The sequence below is a fragment of the Lissotriton helveticus genome, chromosome 5_1 (genome assembly GCF_964261635.1).
Source record: "Lissotriton helveticus chromosome 5_1, aLisHel1.1, whole genome shotgun sequence".
NCBI classification, from domain to species: domain Eukaryota; kingdom Metazoa; phylum Chordata; class Amphibia; order Caudata; family Salamandridae; genus Lissotriton; species Lissotriton helveticus.
Window position 1 is genome coordinate 440,172,129 of NC_136065.1, and position 18,314 is coordinate 440,190,442.

The window sequence follows — 18,314 nt, forward strand, 5'->3', positions numbered from 1 at the left end:
AAGTCCAGCAAACTGAAACACTCCTCCTAGGAAACCTCCTACGCCCATGGCCACAACAAATACAACGTTGCCTGAATCCGGCAATGCACCTGTTCAAGAGTCAGGTCATTTTACCCCAATGCCCACTTTCCACTCAGATCCTCTTCATCCTAGCCCAAGAGTTACCAAGCCCTTCAAAAAGATATACACACACTGCCACGTCTCGGTATAGACATTAAACCAATTTTTGATATCACATTAAAATATGGACCATTAACATTACTTTAACGTGAATTATTATTTTTCATTACCCCGTCTATTTTTACGACTACTTAATTTATCGTCCATAAAGGGTCGTCGCGTGCTTCAAGTTCACTCACTGAGCAGACATGAAGAGACCGTTAGAATGGTAAAGTCCCACTTGCAACAATGTCTCCAATTAAAACATTCGATAGCATCTATCTACCAGACCTCATGTACTGTTTAATGTAAACTTTTTACAGCACGTGTCCAAATAAAACTAAACAAGTGGTTCTGCATTAAGTTTGTGGTTGATCGAAGGTGAAGACCACGGGTAAAGACTGCTATGCTCAATTTGATGTGGCCACATTGTGATTGATATATATATATATATATATATATATATATATATATTATACAGTGCTTAATTTGAGCAGGTGCTCACCTGCACTTCTTTCACAGGGCCGGGGCTACAATTTCTGAACCTGCAGGTGGTGGTCTCAATATTAATTGTTCAATTCAAAATAAAAAGAACATACATTGCATGGTGACTGGCTGGTAAATGTTCATATGCAGGCCGGCATACGCCTGTCCAGGCAGGCATGATTGTGTATCACCACGTTAGTGATTATGTCATTGCGCTGATCACAAATCCAAGAAGTCATCGACAAACTATGGCTTGCATTCTATTCCCCTAGTCTGCTGCACCCTGCCACTGCCTGAGCCTAAACCTCCCATTGAATAATTGTAGCTGGGGGCTGGCTCATGACAGAGTTCAGGCAAGGAAGCTGCAAGAGCGCATTTGGAACTTGGGAGTGAGGGTTCTTGAGGAAGAATAAATGAAAGTGTGGACTTTCCACTTGTTGCGTAGCCAGAGTAGCATATCCGGCAGCCCTGCATTGCTGCTATCCTCAATGTGCTCGATGAGGTTGTGGCCCAACACAACTTTTGTGCGCCATGGCATCACCAGTAGAATCTGTGGCTGCACCCCAGCATGGTAATTGCTGAGCGTGAGTGAGTCCAGTAGGCACCAGAGCCATACTTACCGGCATTGGCAGCATTACTGCTGGAGACAATGCCTGTGCTGTAGCAGGCAGGATCACAGCAAGCTGAGGAGTGGATGCCGTTGCCATCCCTGGACCTACTAATTGCAGGCAGCTCTAGCAGGCAGCACTAGCAGTGACATGACCTGCTGTGTTCAAGCAATAAACCCAGTCACACCACACTGATTAATATATGCAAAAAAGCATTTTCATTTGGTGAACATTTTGTTTTTGCACTCAGTGTAGGTAAGAAAGTAAAACATCTTCCGCTTCTTTAGGAATGACAACAGGAAAACGCAGAGTTCAAAATAGCAGGGACATGTACAGGCTGACGACAGGGGTCACAGGCAGCAGCAGTGTTAGAGATGAGACAGCGAGAGTAAAAAGGAGAAGAAACAACAAGAGAGGAGAGAGATAAAACGGAGCAAAGTAGAAGAAAAGGAGGAAAGCAAATCAGATACAAAGAGAAAGCAGCCATAATGTGAAGTAGAGAGCATTAAGAACAGAGAAGATAGAATGAAAGGATCTGGAGGACAGGCCAGAGGAAAAAAACAGACAAATGATAAAATGGATACACAGCTAATCACTGCTAGAGAGTGATAGTAAAGAGCTAAGATCGAGGTGAGAGAGAGCAGAGCATGGATAAAAGTGAAGAGAAAAAAGGGCAGGGCTAAAATGAATAGAGGGCAAATCAGAAATACAATGTGTGACAAAGATGATAGAAAACAATTAGAGAGGTGAGAGGATAGACTCTTAGGGCAAAGTCTTAGGGGACAGACAACAGGCCAAGGTTAAAAGATAGAGACTGAGGCAGTGAGAGTGTTGAAAGTGGGGTTCACCGGAGGAAGACGTGTGCGGTAGCCTCCTTGGCAAAATGTTCAGCACCTGCGCTTCTTTTTTTTACAAATTAACCACTGTATAGATATATATTTCACGTCATCGTATACACACCCACACACTGGTGACTTTCCCTATCTTTCACATCTTTGGGCTGTGAACACCAAATAATAAATAGATCGAAAGCACGAAGAACATACACAATGGTGTATCCTATGTATCACAGATGACTAAGCTCTTACATACCGGTGCCGGGAAAAGGAAGAGAGACTGGCGCACGTTGAAATGTGAATAATTAAGAGCTGCAAACACGACGGGGGCGGGGGATCGGTCAAGATGAGAATATTTACTACTAAGTATGCCGCAAGGATAAGGACGGGGTATGGCTGTACATGGCTCCATTAACAAAAGTCTTTCTTGTGGAAAAAGCATTACCTATAGTGCTTGGTTTTTCTCATTAAATACTCATCTCGTCAACTACTTAATGGATACATGGATCTCCTGTTCTATACTGACTAACCACTGTGTGCAAGCTGCTTTAAACAATGCACGAGACTAAGTAACATTAGATCAGGCGATTCCGTTCAGGGAGGACAGACAACACATGCAAAGAGAAATAATCACAGGCACGTTGAATAAGCAGGTCATCAAGTCTTAATGCTTAGCTGTCTAGAGAAAGTCCAATTCACACCTTTCTAAACTGTCACCTATCGAATTAAATACATTTTGCAAATCCTGCACACTGCAAAGAGCAGGACATGGTGGGTAGCTCTAACGCCAGAGGGGGTGGAGTGCGTCAGGGCGATAGCATCCCGACATGGGAATATGTGATAGAGCATCTCACAAACAAGGCGCAGCCCATAAACGGGGTGGGGGCTTGGCACCCCATGGATAAGGGGGAATCCCAAAACATTTACCCCAGGTAAAGAATGCTTAGACAAGGAGGGTGTCGCAGAGCAACGCTGTTTGCAGGGGTAGGATTCTCGTGCTGCACGGGCCCCATGCGGAAACAGCGGGCACGGGAAGAGGTGAAACTGCCCTGCATACCCTGCCTGCACCACACAGCAGCGAGCCCAAGAGCCAGTTGAGTCAGATTGCCCTGAACGTCAGGATTGTCGGCACCACGTCCTGGTGGGCATGGTGCCTTTGAGAGAGAGTCAGGTGCTCCGGGTTGGCACCGATCCCCGGGTGGAGCCCGGCAGCCCCACCCCTCCGCTATTACGACACATTTAATGGGAGGTGAGCGTCCTGGTACCACCCTGCCCCCGTAGAGCGCCCCATGTGACCCACACTGGTGGCACCATACTATGCCCCCACCCCCAAGTGTCTACACCGCCCCCGCAAGCACTGACTCATGACGGTGACGCCGACCCCGCGCCCCCTGGCCCCCAGTACTCACGATGGTGACGCTGGCCTTGCGCAGGTCGCGGTTCTCTTCCTGCAGGGCTTTGCACTTGAGCTTGTAGGTTTCCAGCTCGATCTTGAGGACCTTGTTCTCCTGCTGCAGAGACGCCAGCCGGTTGCTGAGCTCCTCCAGGCGGAAGGGCGAGATGACGATGCCGGACTTGCTAGATGAGGAGGAGGATGAGCTCTGCATGGCGGTGGAGCCCGCACCGTCCGTGTCGCTCTCGCTGGCGCTGTCCGCCATGGTTGACCCGGGCCCCGGGGCGGCGAGGAGCAGAGACGGCGGCAGAGCGTGCGCGCGAGTGCTTACCACTGCGCATGTGCACCTACCCTCGGTCGTTGGGACAGAGCGTCTCCCAAACCGCGTTCTGCAGTGGTTGAGCACAGCGCCATCTGATGGACACTGGTTAAACTTCAGCTCTTGAGTACGGCGCCGTAGGAGGAGCATAGACAGGGCACACAAAACAACCACTGACAATGGCAAAAAGTCTGGGATGAGGGATTGTTTTATTGTAATTGCATTTATATAGCGCTTAATACCCCGGCATAATTAAAAGCAAATAGCACGGGGATAGATATGTATTTGTTTGGAAGTATTGAACTGTAGAATAACATTAGTGTAGATTAAAAGGTCAGGTTACTGTTGCACTATCAAGCCAGTTCTAAAAATCTATGTAAGTCAATGCCTGCCTTCCTGCCATCTGCGCTATTGCCAGACAAAAACATTAAATTATCTTTTCACCTAACACACCTTTAATAGCAATCCAATGTCTTGGGTGTGCCGGTGAAAGTTCAAGCTTATGCAGCTGGATAAATAAAATTACCACAGCTGCGTGGAGGGCAAACACATTTTTTTGTGGAAGCATAGAACTTTGGTCCAATCAAAACATGTACTACTGGGTCCCACCATGTGGGAAGAGCCTAACCCCTTCTTAAGTGATGCTCACATAATTGTCTGGCACAGCTGCATTGTTAAGCCAGACCATAAAAGCAGGGGCCAGTGGCCTACCTTCAGGAAGCTAGTGTAAAGTACCTTAATGACCACAGGCAACCAGTGGTTGTGGTATAACTTTGTTTAATTAAGATATCTATACAACTTATCCGAGGAGCGCCGGCCGGCGCTGCTCTCCTTACAATTCCCCGGCGCGCAATGCAATGCGCGCGCATCGCCGCCAACATGGCCGCCGCACGTCACGTCTACGTGACGTGCATAAACTAGAACGCTACATATCTCCCCCTTTCACTGAACTTTAAGCAGTCACTCACAATCGTTGTCCAATTCAAAGTCTCGAAATCTGGACGGCCTCACCACCTGCCTTCCGCTCCTGGTAACCCTGACGGGGTTCCCCAGAGTCCCTTGGTGCTGCATACCAGTTCCTTCCATTTCTTCACTCACCACTCCGTCATCGTTCACGCTTCTCCCTGGCCGGTCCATCTCAGCTCCTTGACTCTCGCTCACTTCTTCACTTTCTCTCACCTTCTCTGTACTTGCTCCATTGCATTGTTCACTTCCTTCTTGTCCCCTTTCCATATTCAATTTGTCCACTTCTTCCCATTCCGTTTCAGGTCGTTCCCATCTCAATACCTTGTTGCACCGGGCCATGCGGTCCTGGGACCACATGTTTCCGTCGCTCAGCAGGGCCGCTCGATCATACACTTCCTTAACTTGCATGGGCTTGCTATACTTGCTGTCTCCTTTCTTCTGTAGGGTGGCTAGCTTTACTCTCACCCACTCTCCCTTTTCCAGGCCTGTCCCTTTCACATTCCTTCGTTTGTTGTAGTGGTTGGTGTAAATTGTCTGTGCCCTTTCCAGATTGGCCCGTACCACTGCAGGGGACCATTCGCTGGTGACGACCTTTTCCTTCCAAATCCTGTTGTCATGCGTGAATGGTTCTCGCCCCCTCAATATTTGAAATGGGCTGTACCCCGTGCTGGTGGGGGTTATTCTGTAGGCCCACACCATGTTCTCTAGCGCTTCCTCCCAGTTTTTTTCGCTGGATATGGCAGCTTGTATGGCTCCCATCACTACCCTGTTAAATCGTTCCACTAGGCCATTTCCGGCTGGATGGTAGATGGCCGTATGTTTGATAGTGATGCCATTTCTTTGCATAAACTTGCTCCACCTTTCCGACGTGAACTGGGGGCCATTGTCACTCAGGATGGATTTGGGGATTCCTTCCCTTGTGAAGGTCTCTGACAGAAACTTTAAGATGTTCTCTGTGTCCATGGACTCGTCCACTTTCAACTCCGGCCACTTGGAATATCGATCCATGAGTACACACACGTATTTCTGTGTGCCCTGGTCATCTAGGACGGGTCCCAAAATGTCTACAGATAGTTCTTCCCACGGATTTAAGGGAGGATCAAACTTCCCTAGCGCTGGCCTCAAAGGTTTTAGGGTCTTGTCTGCTCCTTGACATTGTGGACACTCCCTGACATGCCTTTCGGCCCTTATGTCCATGCCTGGCCACCAGTAGTTTTGTTTAGCTCTTGCCTTGAGTTTCCCTATGCCTAGGTGGCCCTCGTGTAACAGGTCCAAGAGTTTTGTGGTGAGGTTCCTTGGGGGGATCACCTTGTCTCCTCTGTAAATGAACACCCCCTTGTCTCCTACCGACAGTTCTTCCCGCACTTCGTAGTATGGTCTGAGGCTCACCCTCACATTTCTTTTGTCTGGCCATCCTTGTATGATGTGCATCTTCACTTCCTTCATGTCGGTGTCTTCCTCGTATGCCTCAGCCCATTCATGTTGGCTGATCAACTTTTCCTGGTCTTCTATGAGAGCTACCAACTCCCCTCTGCCTGTAGGGTCTTCCTCTCCGGGCTCCATGGCGGCTGCTCTACTCAGGTAATCCGCTACTCGGTTCCGGCTCCCGGGGATGTACTCCACATCATACCTGAACTCGAGTAACTTTAGAGACATTTTTGATATCCTGGGTGTGGCACTGGCGTGTCCGCTCGATGTTAGTACTTTTACCAGCGGCTTGTGGTCTGTTTTGAGTAGAAATCGGGTACCCCAAAGGAATTGCCGGAATCTCGTCATGGCCCATACCACCGCCAGCATCTCCTTCTCAATCACGCTGTATTTGCTCTCTGTATCCGTCAATGCTCTGGATGCAAAGCTGATTGTCTCCATTTCCCCTCTTCCTCGGTCCTGCATGAGCACAGCGCCCAGGCCCTTGTCGCTGGCGTCAGTTGTGAGCACAGTGGTGCCTTGTGGATCGTAACCTTTGAGAGGTATGGCTCCTGTGACGTCCCTTTTGATGGTTTCGAACTCTGCTTGAGCTTCCGGTGTCCACTGGAACGCAGTGCTCTCCCTGGTCAGCAGCCTCATGTTGTGGGTCTTTGAAGCAAAGTGGACCACAAACTTGCTGTAGTACTCCGCCATCCCCAAGAACGACCTGACCTCTTCCTTGTTCTTGGGGGGCGGTGCTTCAGCGATGGCTTTTACGTTTTCCGCCTTAGGTGTGACGCCCTGTTGTCCAATTTCATGGACTAGGTACGTTACCGATTGTAGGCCCAATCGGCACTTTGTCCACTCCGCTGTGAGACCTTTGTTTTCCAACGTTTGTAGCACTTTTTCCAGCTTCTGATCGTGATCCAGCCTGTCAAACCCCATCACCAGGATGTCGTCCTGGAAATACTGGACGCCTTTGCAGTCTCTGAACAGTTGGTGCATCATTTTCTGAAAAACTGTAGCCGCCGAGGCCAGCCCGAACGGCATGCGACAGAACTGGTAGCACCCAAACGGAGTGATGAAGGATGTAAGGCTTTTGCTGTCCGGATGGAGTGCTATTTGGTGGTAGGCCGAGGTCAAGTCGATGGTGGAGTACCACCTTACTCCTCTGGTCTTGGCCAACATCTCCTCGATTCTGGGGAGAGGAAATTTCTCCACTACAATGTTTTTATTCAGTTCTCTCAGGTCCACACAGAGCCGGACCTTCCCATTGGGCTTCATTACAACCACTAAGGGCGCCAGCCATTCGGCGCAGGTGATCGGTTCTATTATACCCTTCTTTTCCAGTTCTTGGAGTTCCATCTGGACTGCCTCTCTTACCGCAATTGGTACGTTCCTCACTTTGTGAGCTACCGGGATAGCTCCTTCCTTGAGCACAATCTTGTGTTGGAATTTCTCCATCCTTCCCACCGTGCCTCCAAACACTTTTGGGTAGTTCTCCTTCCATTTGTTCAGGTCAGGCCATTCCTCTTGCTCTGTGAGTAGTATTTGCTCCTATCCCTCCTGGATCCAGCTTTATTCCTAGGTCGCCCTGGTCTAGCCATCCTAGGACGGAGGGTCCTCTCTCTGCAATGTACAGCTTGCACCATGCTGATCGGCCCCTAAATTCGAACAACAGGCGTCGGAACCCTACCATTGGAATGCGGTCGCCATTGTAGGTGACCGGCCGAATGTCTAGTTTCTCCAACTCTGGGCCCAACTCGGGTCTGAACACTTCTTCCCACACTGCCCGTTGTACAATGGTGAATGGGGATCCGGTGTCTGCCACCACCGTGATGGTGATCCCGCCCATTGACATGTCCAGGATGGGTTTTGTTGATCTCTTCCCTTCCACGCTCAATACCTGGTCATAAATGCATAAGACGGTGACCACCTCTTCCTCTGCAACCTCCTCCTGCTCTTCTTCGCCTTGGTCGACACATTTCACCATGCCTTTGGGTTGTTTCTTCCTACACACTTTCTCATAGTGGCCTAAGATGCCACAGTGTAGGCACTTGGCTCGAAACGCTGGACATCTTCGATCATGTGCTTCGTGGGACCAACTTCCGCATCTGTAGCACGTTTTCTTGCAGTCATTGCTCATCTGCTTCCCTTGCCATCTGTTGGTTCCTTTGGTCACTGGATTCTTGCCTCTCTGGTCTTTGCGGTGGTCTCCCTCTTGTATCCTGTTCACCATGGTTGGGGTGGCTACGTCTTTCTTGGTTGCGTCAGCGCACCTCCGTGCGAGTTCCGCCCTCTTTACGATGACCAACACGTCTTTGAGTGTGGTGTCGCCACTTGCCCATAACTTGTCTTGAACATTTGTGCTCGTAGTGTGCATCACGATCTGATCCTTGATGAATTCGTCTTCCCACAGTGCATACTTACACGTGGCCGCCAACTTCCTCAAGGCCGCTACGTATTCTTCTATAGTTTCTCCAGCCCGTTGTTTTCTCTGCTGGAAATTAAATCTGTCCACTGACACGCAGATAGTGGGATGATAACGTTCATCTAGGTCTTCCACTGCATGGGCATACACGTCGTCATCGGTGTCATCTCTCTTTTTGGGCACCAGACTCTTGTAAATTCTGAGTCCCTCTGGTCCCAGGTTCAGCAACAGGATACGTTTCTTTCTTTGGGGGGTGAATTTCTCTTCATTTTCGTCCTCCAGGACCCCTATGAAATTATCAATATATTCTTTCCAGTCCTCCCCTTCATCAGTGGTTCGCCGGGTTTCGGTAGAAATTGCACAGGTGCTATTGCATACCCCGCCGGTGCGCTCCTTTTCACCTCCCTGGTGGCTTTTGTGTTGGTGTCTTTGCCGGAGGGGCTGCCTGGGGTGCTGTCCTTGAACCCTGTGCTCGTTTCTCCCTGGGGACTCTTGGTGTCGGTCCCCACCTCCTCCCCTTTGGTAGCCAGTGCTGTTCCTCCCTGGCGTCGTTACTCAGGAGAGTCGTGCGTGTCTTTGCAGCTGTGGGTTTTTTTTTTTTTTTTGCGCCACTGCTCTGGCCTATTCGCCGCCTCTGTGGTTAGCTGTGGCACTGCCACGCTCCTCGGATTCGCCGTACCTCATGCGTGTCCTGCTGTTGCCTGGTGAGTAACCTCTTCAGCAGGGCAGTGCAGGGAATCTTGCCCAGGTCTGGATGAGCCCGATAGCTGTGCTCGGATTTGTACTGGCCTTAGGGTTGCCCACGTGGAGGGTCCGTTTTTTTTTCTCGTTTTGTGGTCGTCTGGAAATGCCTCCCGACCTCGTCGCCACTGTAAAGTACCTTAATGACCACAGGCAACCAGTGGTTGTGGTATAACTTCGTTTAATTAAGATATCTATACAACTTATCCGAGGAGCGCCGGCCGGCGCTGCTCTCCTTACAATTCCCCGGCGCGCAATGCAATGCGCGCGCATCGCCGCCAACATGGCCGCCGCACGTCACGTCTACGTGACGTGCATAAACTAGAACGCTACAGCTAGTAAATGAGTGTGTTTTAAGATAGCCACATACACAGGAACACACAAAAGAGTGACCGGGATCATGCCCAGGCGACAAGCGCAAAAGCCATGTAGCTTCCAAAGCAAAGACAAAACAGCTGTTTAAGTATGCCCCATAATATAACACAATTAAAGCCCTGCATGTTTTTTTCAAATTCCTGTGGTATTGAATTAGATTGATTGATGTTACTGTACGTAAGTGAATGAGGGCTTAGAGTCATTTATCAAGAGGAACACAGAGTGTTTTTTGGTTTACAGAAACCTGTCCCCTTAGTTTGAGGGGTATTTCTTAATATTTTATATAAGCAGGTTTAGCTCTACTCCGGTCATGGCCCAGACCCTAGCCAGATAAACCTCTCAACTGACCTCCAATTTACAGTTGTCATCTACATTCATGTCTGGACTGGGCCAGAAAATAGGTCTGGGCACTAACATAAAAGTGACCACATTACAAAGTAAATTAAATAGTCAAAAAAGGGGCACAATGTTGCCAATTGGGCCAGTTTTGAACTTGTGAAGACATGCTGTATATGTCTTTTGCTAGGTTTAGAAGACTGCATGAATTTGAGCTTGGCAATGTTTGTTTTAAAAGCGGTGGACGATCAGAAGGCATACTAACGGGCTGGCGGTATATGGTCTTTTGCTGCATTGAGCTCCATGGGGTGGCTAATCCTTTGAGTCCCCTCTCTGTGAGTTGCTGGTAGGAGTCCACCTGGCAACCACCTGGTTCATTGCATCATTGAGGTGGAGATGCGTCCCTGTGCCCTGATGAAATTGCTTAAAACTTTTAGGGCAATGAAACATGTCGGCCATTCAAGTTAAAATGGTCTAAAACATGCTGTTTCTGTTAACTGAGTGTGTACACTATTAAAATAAAGAAGGTGTGTGATAGTTGTTCACAACTCGATTTTAATTGGGAGATCAGTTCACTTCTTTTCACATTACAGGGGTTAGACAGTAGATAGATGACACTATCATTTACACTTTATTTTTCACCTCTTCACATTAGTCTAGGAGTTAAGTCACACTTGTTTCTGTTAAGAAAGTGCAGATGATGACAGAGCGAGCAAACTGGTGAGTGCCAACCAGTAGCTCCATGGATGGTGCTCCATGGATGGCACTTTCTGACTCATGTCACCATTTTTCTTTGATATCATTGGTTGATGGATGTGTGACTGGTTATGGGTGGTTGATTACTTTTTAACCATGAGGAACACTTATAGGTGGATGTTGCAAAGTCATCCTGTGCCCTGGGCACCCCCCAACTTTTTGCTGACTGATACTGGTGGTAACTGACTCTGACTGACCCTGGGCTCTGCCTAACCAGGCCCAGGGCCAGTCTTATGCTGAAAAAGACACATTAGAATACAGTTAAACCACCTACATTCACTAGGGTACACAATGGTATGGTGGGGTACCCATGTGATTGGTATGACCTACCCTACAAGCCCCATGTATATAATAGGGCAGGGGGATTGTAACTACCTAGAAGTCCCTAGTACCCTAGGGCATGACAGTTTAGAGGGCAGCAGCTCTTTTTGCACTTGCATATGTGCACTGCTGAAGCCTGAGGTCAGTTTAAAATCAGCCCTGGGTGCCAGGACTGCTTTTAAAAAGTAAATTGTGCCCAAGCTCGACTTTGGGGCACTTAAAATGGATAACCTACAATGTGTCGGCATATTAGAAACTCCCAGGGTCTCCCCTATGTGTCCCAGGTTTGGGGGGGGGGGGGTCAGAAATGTATAAGGTATGCCCTCATAAAAGAGTTTTATATGCCCTGGGTTAAGTGAAATTTCACATTTCACTCCCCACATTGTGGTAAAGTGCTGATCAAATTCGACTTTGAGGCTAGAAGCACTGTGGAGGGAGGATCTGCAATATTTCTACAGATTCAGAACCCCTAAAGCCTCCCCTAGTTGCACATGGGGTGGGGGTCCTGTAAATATAAGCAACGTAATTATAACATATGTTTTTGTAGGTCCTTGTGCTGGAAAAATGTCCCAAGTCATTTTTCCCATTGCAAATCCCCTGTTACATAGGTTAACATGGTAGGAAGTTATTGATTAATAACTCTTGATAGTAGAGGGCTAGAAGTGCCATTCAAAGACTTCCCCGAATGGTATTAATAAATTCAACAATATGGTATTTGTTGGAACTGGCCCTTTTTGCAGGGTTATCCCCAAACTTTTTGCTTCTTCCTCCCGTATTTTTCCTGATCTGTGGCTGTTCGCAATAGGACTCTGCGCACTTTACCACTGCTGATCAGTGCTAAAGTGCATATGCTCTCTGTGTAAATTGTTATTGTAATTGGATATACATGATTGGCATATTTGTTTCACCAATAAGTCCCTAGTAAAGTGCACTGGGTGTGCCAGGGCTGGTGATGACAAATGCTACAGCACTGCAGCACTGATTGTGCCACCCACATGAATAGCTCTAAAATGGTGCCTCAGACCTGCCACCGCAGTGCCTGTGTGCAGTCTGTGAACTAACATGTCCTCCTGGTCAGTGTCCCCACTGACCAGGCCTAACCCTTCCCTTTCTGTACACATTGGTCACCCCTATGGAAGGCCCAAGGTACCCCCTTGGGCAGGGTGCAGTGTATGTGAAAGGTAGAGCATGTACTAGTGCAGGTGACATGCTCTGGTAGTGAATTACAGCCATTTTCGGTTTTTCACTATTGTAAGGCTATCTTGCCCCATAGGCTATCATGGGGAATGCTGGCTACAGTGGCTACCAGCATATCTTCCCATAGGAGCAAGATAGGACATAAAAGTCTAGTATCCCTGAACTCAGAATTTAATAACACATCTTTTAGGAAAGGTTGTTTTTAAATCCTGTGTTTGAGAACAGCACTTTTAGAAAGTGGCTGTTCTTTTGTCTGACTTTTCTGTGTGCCTTTGCCTGTTTGTGAATTGACTGTCTGGTTTGGGAGTGACAGGGGCTGGGGAACCCCCAGGAGGCTGGATGGTTCAGCCCTGGACTGAATGACTGCATTTGCATCTAGATGGGAGGGAGGAGTTGCACATGGGACCTGAATAGGACTGTGCCCGCCCCCCACAGTGCTGGCTCCACCCCCTGTGGTGCGTCTGATGTCTCTACCCTACACTGTGAAAGGAGAGAAGGAATCATGTCAACAAAGTGCTCCAGGGCAGTGCTTTCCCTCCACAATGCTGGCTCCACCTCCTGCTGGGTGGCTGACGACCCTGCCCCTCACTCTGAAAGGAAAGGAGAAGCGAGGAAAACAAAGTGCTCAAGGAAAACCCAGAACTGGTTCAGACCGGGCTCAGAGCCCTCCTGCACAAAGGGAACAAAAACTTTTAGGGGTATAAGTACAGGACCCCTGGCTACAGAAAATTAGATCATCCTGGAATCAAGAAGGAACGTCTGCCAAGGAGAAAGCTGAAACTGAAGAAGGAAGACTGTCCTGCTGTTGCTCTGCTAGACTGACCTGCTGTTGCTTTGCTGCCAAGGAGGGGGAAGGACTTTGCTTTGTCCTGTGTCCCCTTGCTTGAAGGAATCTCCAAGGGCCTGAGAGAGAGCTGGCTCACTGTTATGAAGTCCCAGGAACAAAAGGACTTCACCCCCAGCTTCCATGAACTCTACTGAGAGAGTTCTGTCCTTCCTGGAGTGCGTGGCCCATGTGCGGTGCCTCTGGAAGTTGTACCTGTGTTGGGGAGCAGGAAAAAAGCTTTTAAAGACTTTGCTATGGAAAATTTATCGCAATGGGACCGAGTGAGAAAATTCCCACCGCTACGAAGACCAAGATCGTCGCAGTGCCTGTCGCCGCTGCCTGAAGACGTCGCACCCTTTGTTAGCGGGAAGATTTCCGCCGCTGCGAACATCGTCGCAGAGCCTGTCATCGCTGGGTGAGATCACCGCATCACATTGCTGCGAGAATCGTCGCAGAGCCCCGAGAATCATCGCATCGTGCCTTTGCGGGAGAACACTTCCTACGGAACCTACACACCGGAATCCATACAAGTCATCGCCTTCCTCTCCATACAGATCGGATTTGTCGCTATACACCGCTACATCCAGCAAAATTGTCGCTAACGCCTCCCCAGGGTCTCAGGAGCAACGCATCGCTTGTTTTCCACCGCTACAGCTTCTGTGCTTGGAACTTTTTATCGCTAACAAAGGTACTGTGGCTAAACGTGACGCATTGTGATCTTTTCACGCAACTTGAATTATTTTATCGCTAAACCTAAGAACTCTTTTGCAACCATATTCTTGAACTGTGTATGTTGGATTTTTGTCGTTTTGGTCTTGTGTAGTTTAGATTAAATACCTTTATTTTTCTAAACTGTTGTGGAGTCAGTTTGTGGTGTTTTCACTGTGTTACTGTGAGTTTTGGTACAAATACTTTACACATTGCCTTTTGATAAACTTTGACTGCTCATGCCAAGCTACCAAGGGGGTGAGCAGGGGTTATCTCAGAGGGTTTCCTCCTTACCCTGACTAGAAGCAAGGGTCCCTATTTGGACAGTGGTACCTGCCCCTGCCAACTAGAGACCCCCAGTTCTAACAGTATTGTTGAATTTCTCCTAAAGTATACATACAAGAAGTTATACGACTTTCTTGTTTGTAATTCCAGATTCAGTCTTCCAGTGGTCTGCCCTGATTGGTCAGAGTTAAGTGGATTAGCCAGGCTGCCTTGAAGAGATGATAAAGAGCCCCTGGGTCAACCAGCTCTGCTGGCAGGGCAGTGTGCTGTTCCATAGGAATGCCAGGCCAGGGGTAGGCGTCGTAAACTATGTCCTTCAAAGAGGAGAGCAGAGAACAGTGTCATTTACAACTCTGAACTATCCACCTTAGGCAGATGGTTGGATTAAGGAAGGTATGAGCAGATGCTGGGGGGAAGAGTCTAAGTTAATTAGCCATCCTAGGGGCGGATTTAGCCAGCTCTTACTTCCTTGCTGGAAAATCAGCCATTATGGATTTGGATAATTTGGTGCACTCTGGGACTAAATAATGCCACATTCTACAGGATGTGATCATATCTTTGCGGAGTTACCCAGCTCCCATTGGTCAGGAGTGACCTTCTGCCTGACCCAGAGTACTCAGAATAAATATCTGAGAGGGGAAGAGCCCTCCAGATCCGATGCTTTTAATTTACAGAAGCAAGATATTGCCAAGCTGAGAAGATTGCTGTTCAAAGATTTCTAAGGCCGGACCTCTGAAAAATGTACCCAACTGAAACTACAGCCCTGTGGATTATTTTGCTGACAAAGAACTAAAGAGTGGACCCCTGAAAGCTACATGTTAAAAGACCTCATCTGGAATATCACCACCTAAATCCGCAACTTTGTAAGGGTTTTTTACCAGTGGATTGAGGGAACTGAAGTCCTCAACTTGCAAGGACCATCTTGGAGCTTCAGACCCTCGGAGTGAGTTTGAGACACTTTGGGACCCCTTGAGGAACTTCAGGTAGAAGTTCAAGAAGTTTGGAGAACTTTGTAGGAACTTTGGAAAAAAGCTCATTAGAGGGACCGACTCAACCTGGCCAGGCAGGCCGACTGCCTTCAAACCGTGAGCCGGCCAAGCCATCCAGGTTCGTCCCGCTAAAAACTCCATCGGTCCAACTTCCAGAGTTTGACTGGGACTAGAAGAAATCTGAAGCCGGCGAATCCTCACCAGATGAAGAGCATCAAGAGACCCAGCGAGAAAAAGCTCCAGAAAAGTTTCTAAGTCAGCTCGTAGAAAAGGTGACCGGGAGCAACCGTGAACGCCAAGCCTTCCATCGTGTGTCGGCCTGGATTCCTGGGTTGCCCAGCTGAAGCACTAAAGAAAACGTTTCTAAGTCCGCTCCGGGTAAGTTGACCAGGAGTTCGTCAAAAGGCAGTCCGGCGAACCCTCACTGAATCCAGACTGGCTTGGAGCTTCGAGGGACCTCGGGGAGAAAAGCTCCAGAAACGTTTCTAAGTGTGAAGGTAGAAACTGAGACCGGGACCAGCCGCTAGCTGGTGCCGCCCAGGGCTCCATCGCGGTCGGCCTGAAACTTTGACTTTGACCCAGACTGTAGCAGCAGGTATCACAATATGGTGCTATAATCTTCTAAGTGCTATATTTTGCTAAATCTTTGAAAATTCATATCTCCGGTTCCCTACATTGGATATTTGTCGTTTTGGTGTCATTTTAAAGATAAAATATTTCCTTTTTTTGTAAATTGGTATTGGATTTTTATTATGTGTTGTATCTTAATTATTTACTGAATTGGTGTTTTTAAATGCTTTACATACCTGTCTGAAGTTACGCCTGCCTGCTCGCAGCCAAGCTACCAAGGGTTGAGCATAGGAATAATTTTCTAAGACTTATGCTGAGTCCTACCATGTGTTAGTGGCCTTATTGCCGCCAGTTGCAGACCTACATTTGCCCCTACCAATAAACCACTTTCCAACATTTGGTGCTCAGCGGTGGGATGAGGTCTTGTGTTTGAAAATACACCTTTCAGTAAAGTGATTTAAGATTATAAACATCCTCTAAATTGCCTTAAAACAAAACTTTTGAGTTTGATTTTTGGAATTTGGACTAAACTGTTTTTAATCCATTGTTATCATTTTTCCAAATTTTTCCAAGTCTGTTGTGCTTAGTTGTTATGACCCAAAACTAGGGAACCATGGAGCTGGACCTGGCTAAACTGTCCCAGTTCAAGCTTTCTGATCATAGGGCACAGTGTAGGCTTAGGGGGGTGCCTGCTACCAAGAAGATGAAGAAGGCAGGGTTGCTTGAGTCCCTACAGGCCTAGGCTGGGGAGCTGAGGAGAACCAAGGGGGGATGGAGGATGTTCCCCCCAACCTCACCCAAGAGTAGAGTGAGGATGATACCTCTTCCATTGTTACTAGTGTCAGCCAGGTGATTCCAGATGGTGGGAGTGGGAAAGGGTCCCTTACTCAGGAACCACTACCACCCCTTACAGAGAGACAGCTTCAGGCTCAATTAGCTTTGATAGCTTTAGAGCAGAGGAAACTGGACTTGGCTGAGAAGAGATGGGAGAGGGAAGAGTTGAGAAGAGATGGTGGCAGTGAAAATGATGAAGATTTTGAGATGTCCAGGGGTGGTGAATTTGATCCCAAACTTCCCAAGGGTATAGTGCCCAAGTACATTGAGGGGGATGACATTGACAAGAGGCTAGCAGCTTTTGAGACGGCCCTTAAAATGAGTAGGGTCCACTCTGGGTATTGGGGTGCACTCCTGTGGGAGTTGATTTCAGTAGCTGGGAGGGATAGGCTCCTGACCCTGAAGGGAGAGGATGCAGAATCATACCAGCAGATGAAGGCATTCTTAGTCAAGAGATTTGGTCTGACTCCAGAGCAGTACAGGGTGAAGTTTAGAGGCACCCAGAAATTGAGTTCAAAGTCTTGGGTAGACTTTGTGGACATTTCAATGAAGGCACTGGAAGGCTAGATTGTTGGTAAAAAGGTTGACACATATGAGGGATTGCATAATTTGTTTTTGAAAGAACATATTTTGACTCATTGTGCAGAAGAGAAGTTACGCCAGTATCTAGTGGACTCTAAGCTGACAGACCCCAGAGAGCTGGGGGAAGCAGCTGATGAGTGGGTAAGAAATCAGGTTTCTATTCACCACCAGGGGGGTGACCAGAAGAAAGAAAGGAGGACAGGTCCCTCCCCAGGGGAAAGCCCAGGGAAAGGAAGGTCAAAACCAGAAGGAGTCCTCCAAAGACCCACAAAAACCTGCACAAAAAGGGGGGCCTGGGCCAACCCAAATTCAAAAGGAGGGGGAATCAGGGAAGGCCCGGTAGGTTCTTTGACCCCTCAAAGGTGGGTAAGTGCTTTGACTGTAACCAGCCAGGGCATAAGCGGGGAGATGCTGTCTGTGCCAAGAAGCTCCCCCCTAACAGGCCATCCACAGAGATTGCCAGTGTCAGTGTAGGGGTGGAGAGTGGTGCTCCATAGAGGGGCAGTCAGGTGGTGGAAGCACCCTTAGTGTCCCTGGATAGGGTGGATATTGCAACCCATGCTGTCTTACCTCCAAACATGGACAAGTACAGGCAGAGGCCTAAAGTGAATGGGACCGAGGTGGAGGCTATCAGAGACACTGGGGCTAGTGCAACTATGGTCCTGGATGAACTGGTGCCTCCAGAGAGGTTGTTACCTGGTGAGTTTCACCAGGTGACTTATGCAGACAGCACTACCAAACTCCATCCTATGGCTGGGGTGGATTTGGAATGGGAGGTGTGACAGGCCCTATGAGGGTAGCTGTGTCAAAGGTGCTCCTAGTCCAGTGTTTACCGGGCCATGATCTTGAAGCCTCTCAGTGGTCGGAGGTGGAGAGAGGACTCCATATGAAAATATTGGAGCTCCCTGAGTGGGTATGTGCTGTGACTAGGTCGCAGACTAGCCAGAAGGGAAGGTCTGGACACTTGGACCATGGAACAATGGGCTAAGCATACAAGGACAAAGGCACTGGGCCTGGTGAGCCAGCCCAGGGAACTCCAGAGGGGCAGGAATCCCCTGATGCGAAGGATCTGTCCTCAGAGGGAGGGACTCCATCCCTGCCAGAGCTGTCAGATTTGGCAGAACTGACAGGAGCAGGTGGACCCTCCAGAGAGGAATTCAGTCAGGGACAGCGTGACTGTCCCACCCTT

The 18,314-nt window shown here is 48.4% G+C and overlaps 1 protein-coding gene across 1 annotated transcript in view; it reads right to left on the reverse strand.

Annotated features, from left to right (window-relative positions):
• Positions 1-3,892, reverse strand: part of CCDC6 (coiled-coil domain containing 6) — a 342,291-nt gene extending 338,399 nt beyond the window's left edge. Inside the window, exon 1 of the mRNA XM_078642647.1 lies at positions 3,499-3,892. Within this exon, the coding sequence (XP_078498773.1) occupies positions 3,499-3,747 (249 nt within the window). The 5' untranslated portion in view covers positions 3,748-3,892. The remainder of the gene's footprint in view (positions 1-3,498) is intronic.
• Positions 3,893-18,314: the final 14,422 nt, after the last annotated feature.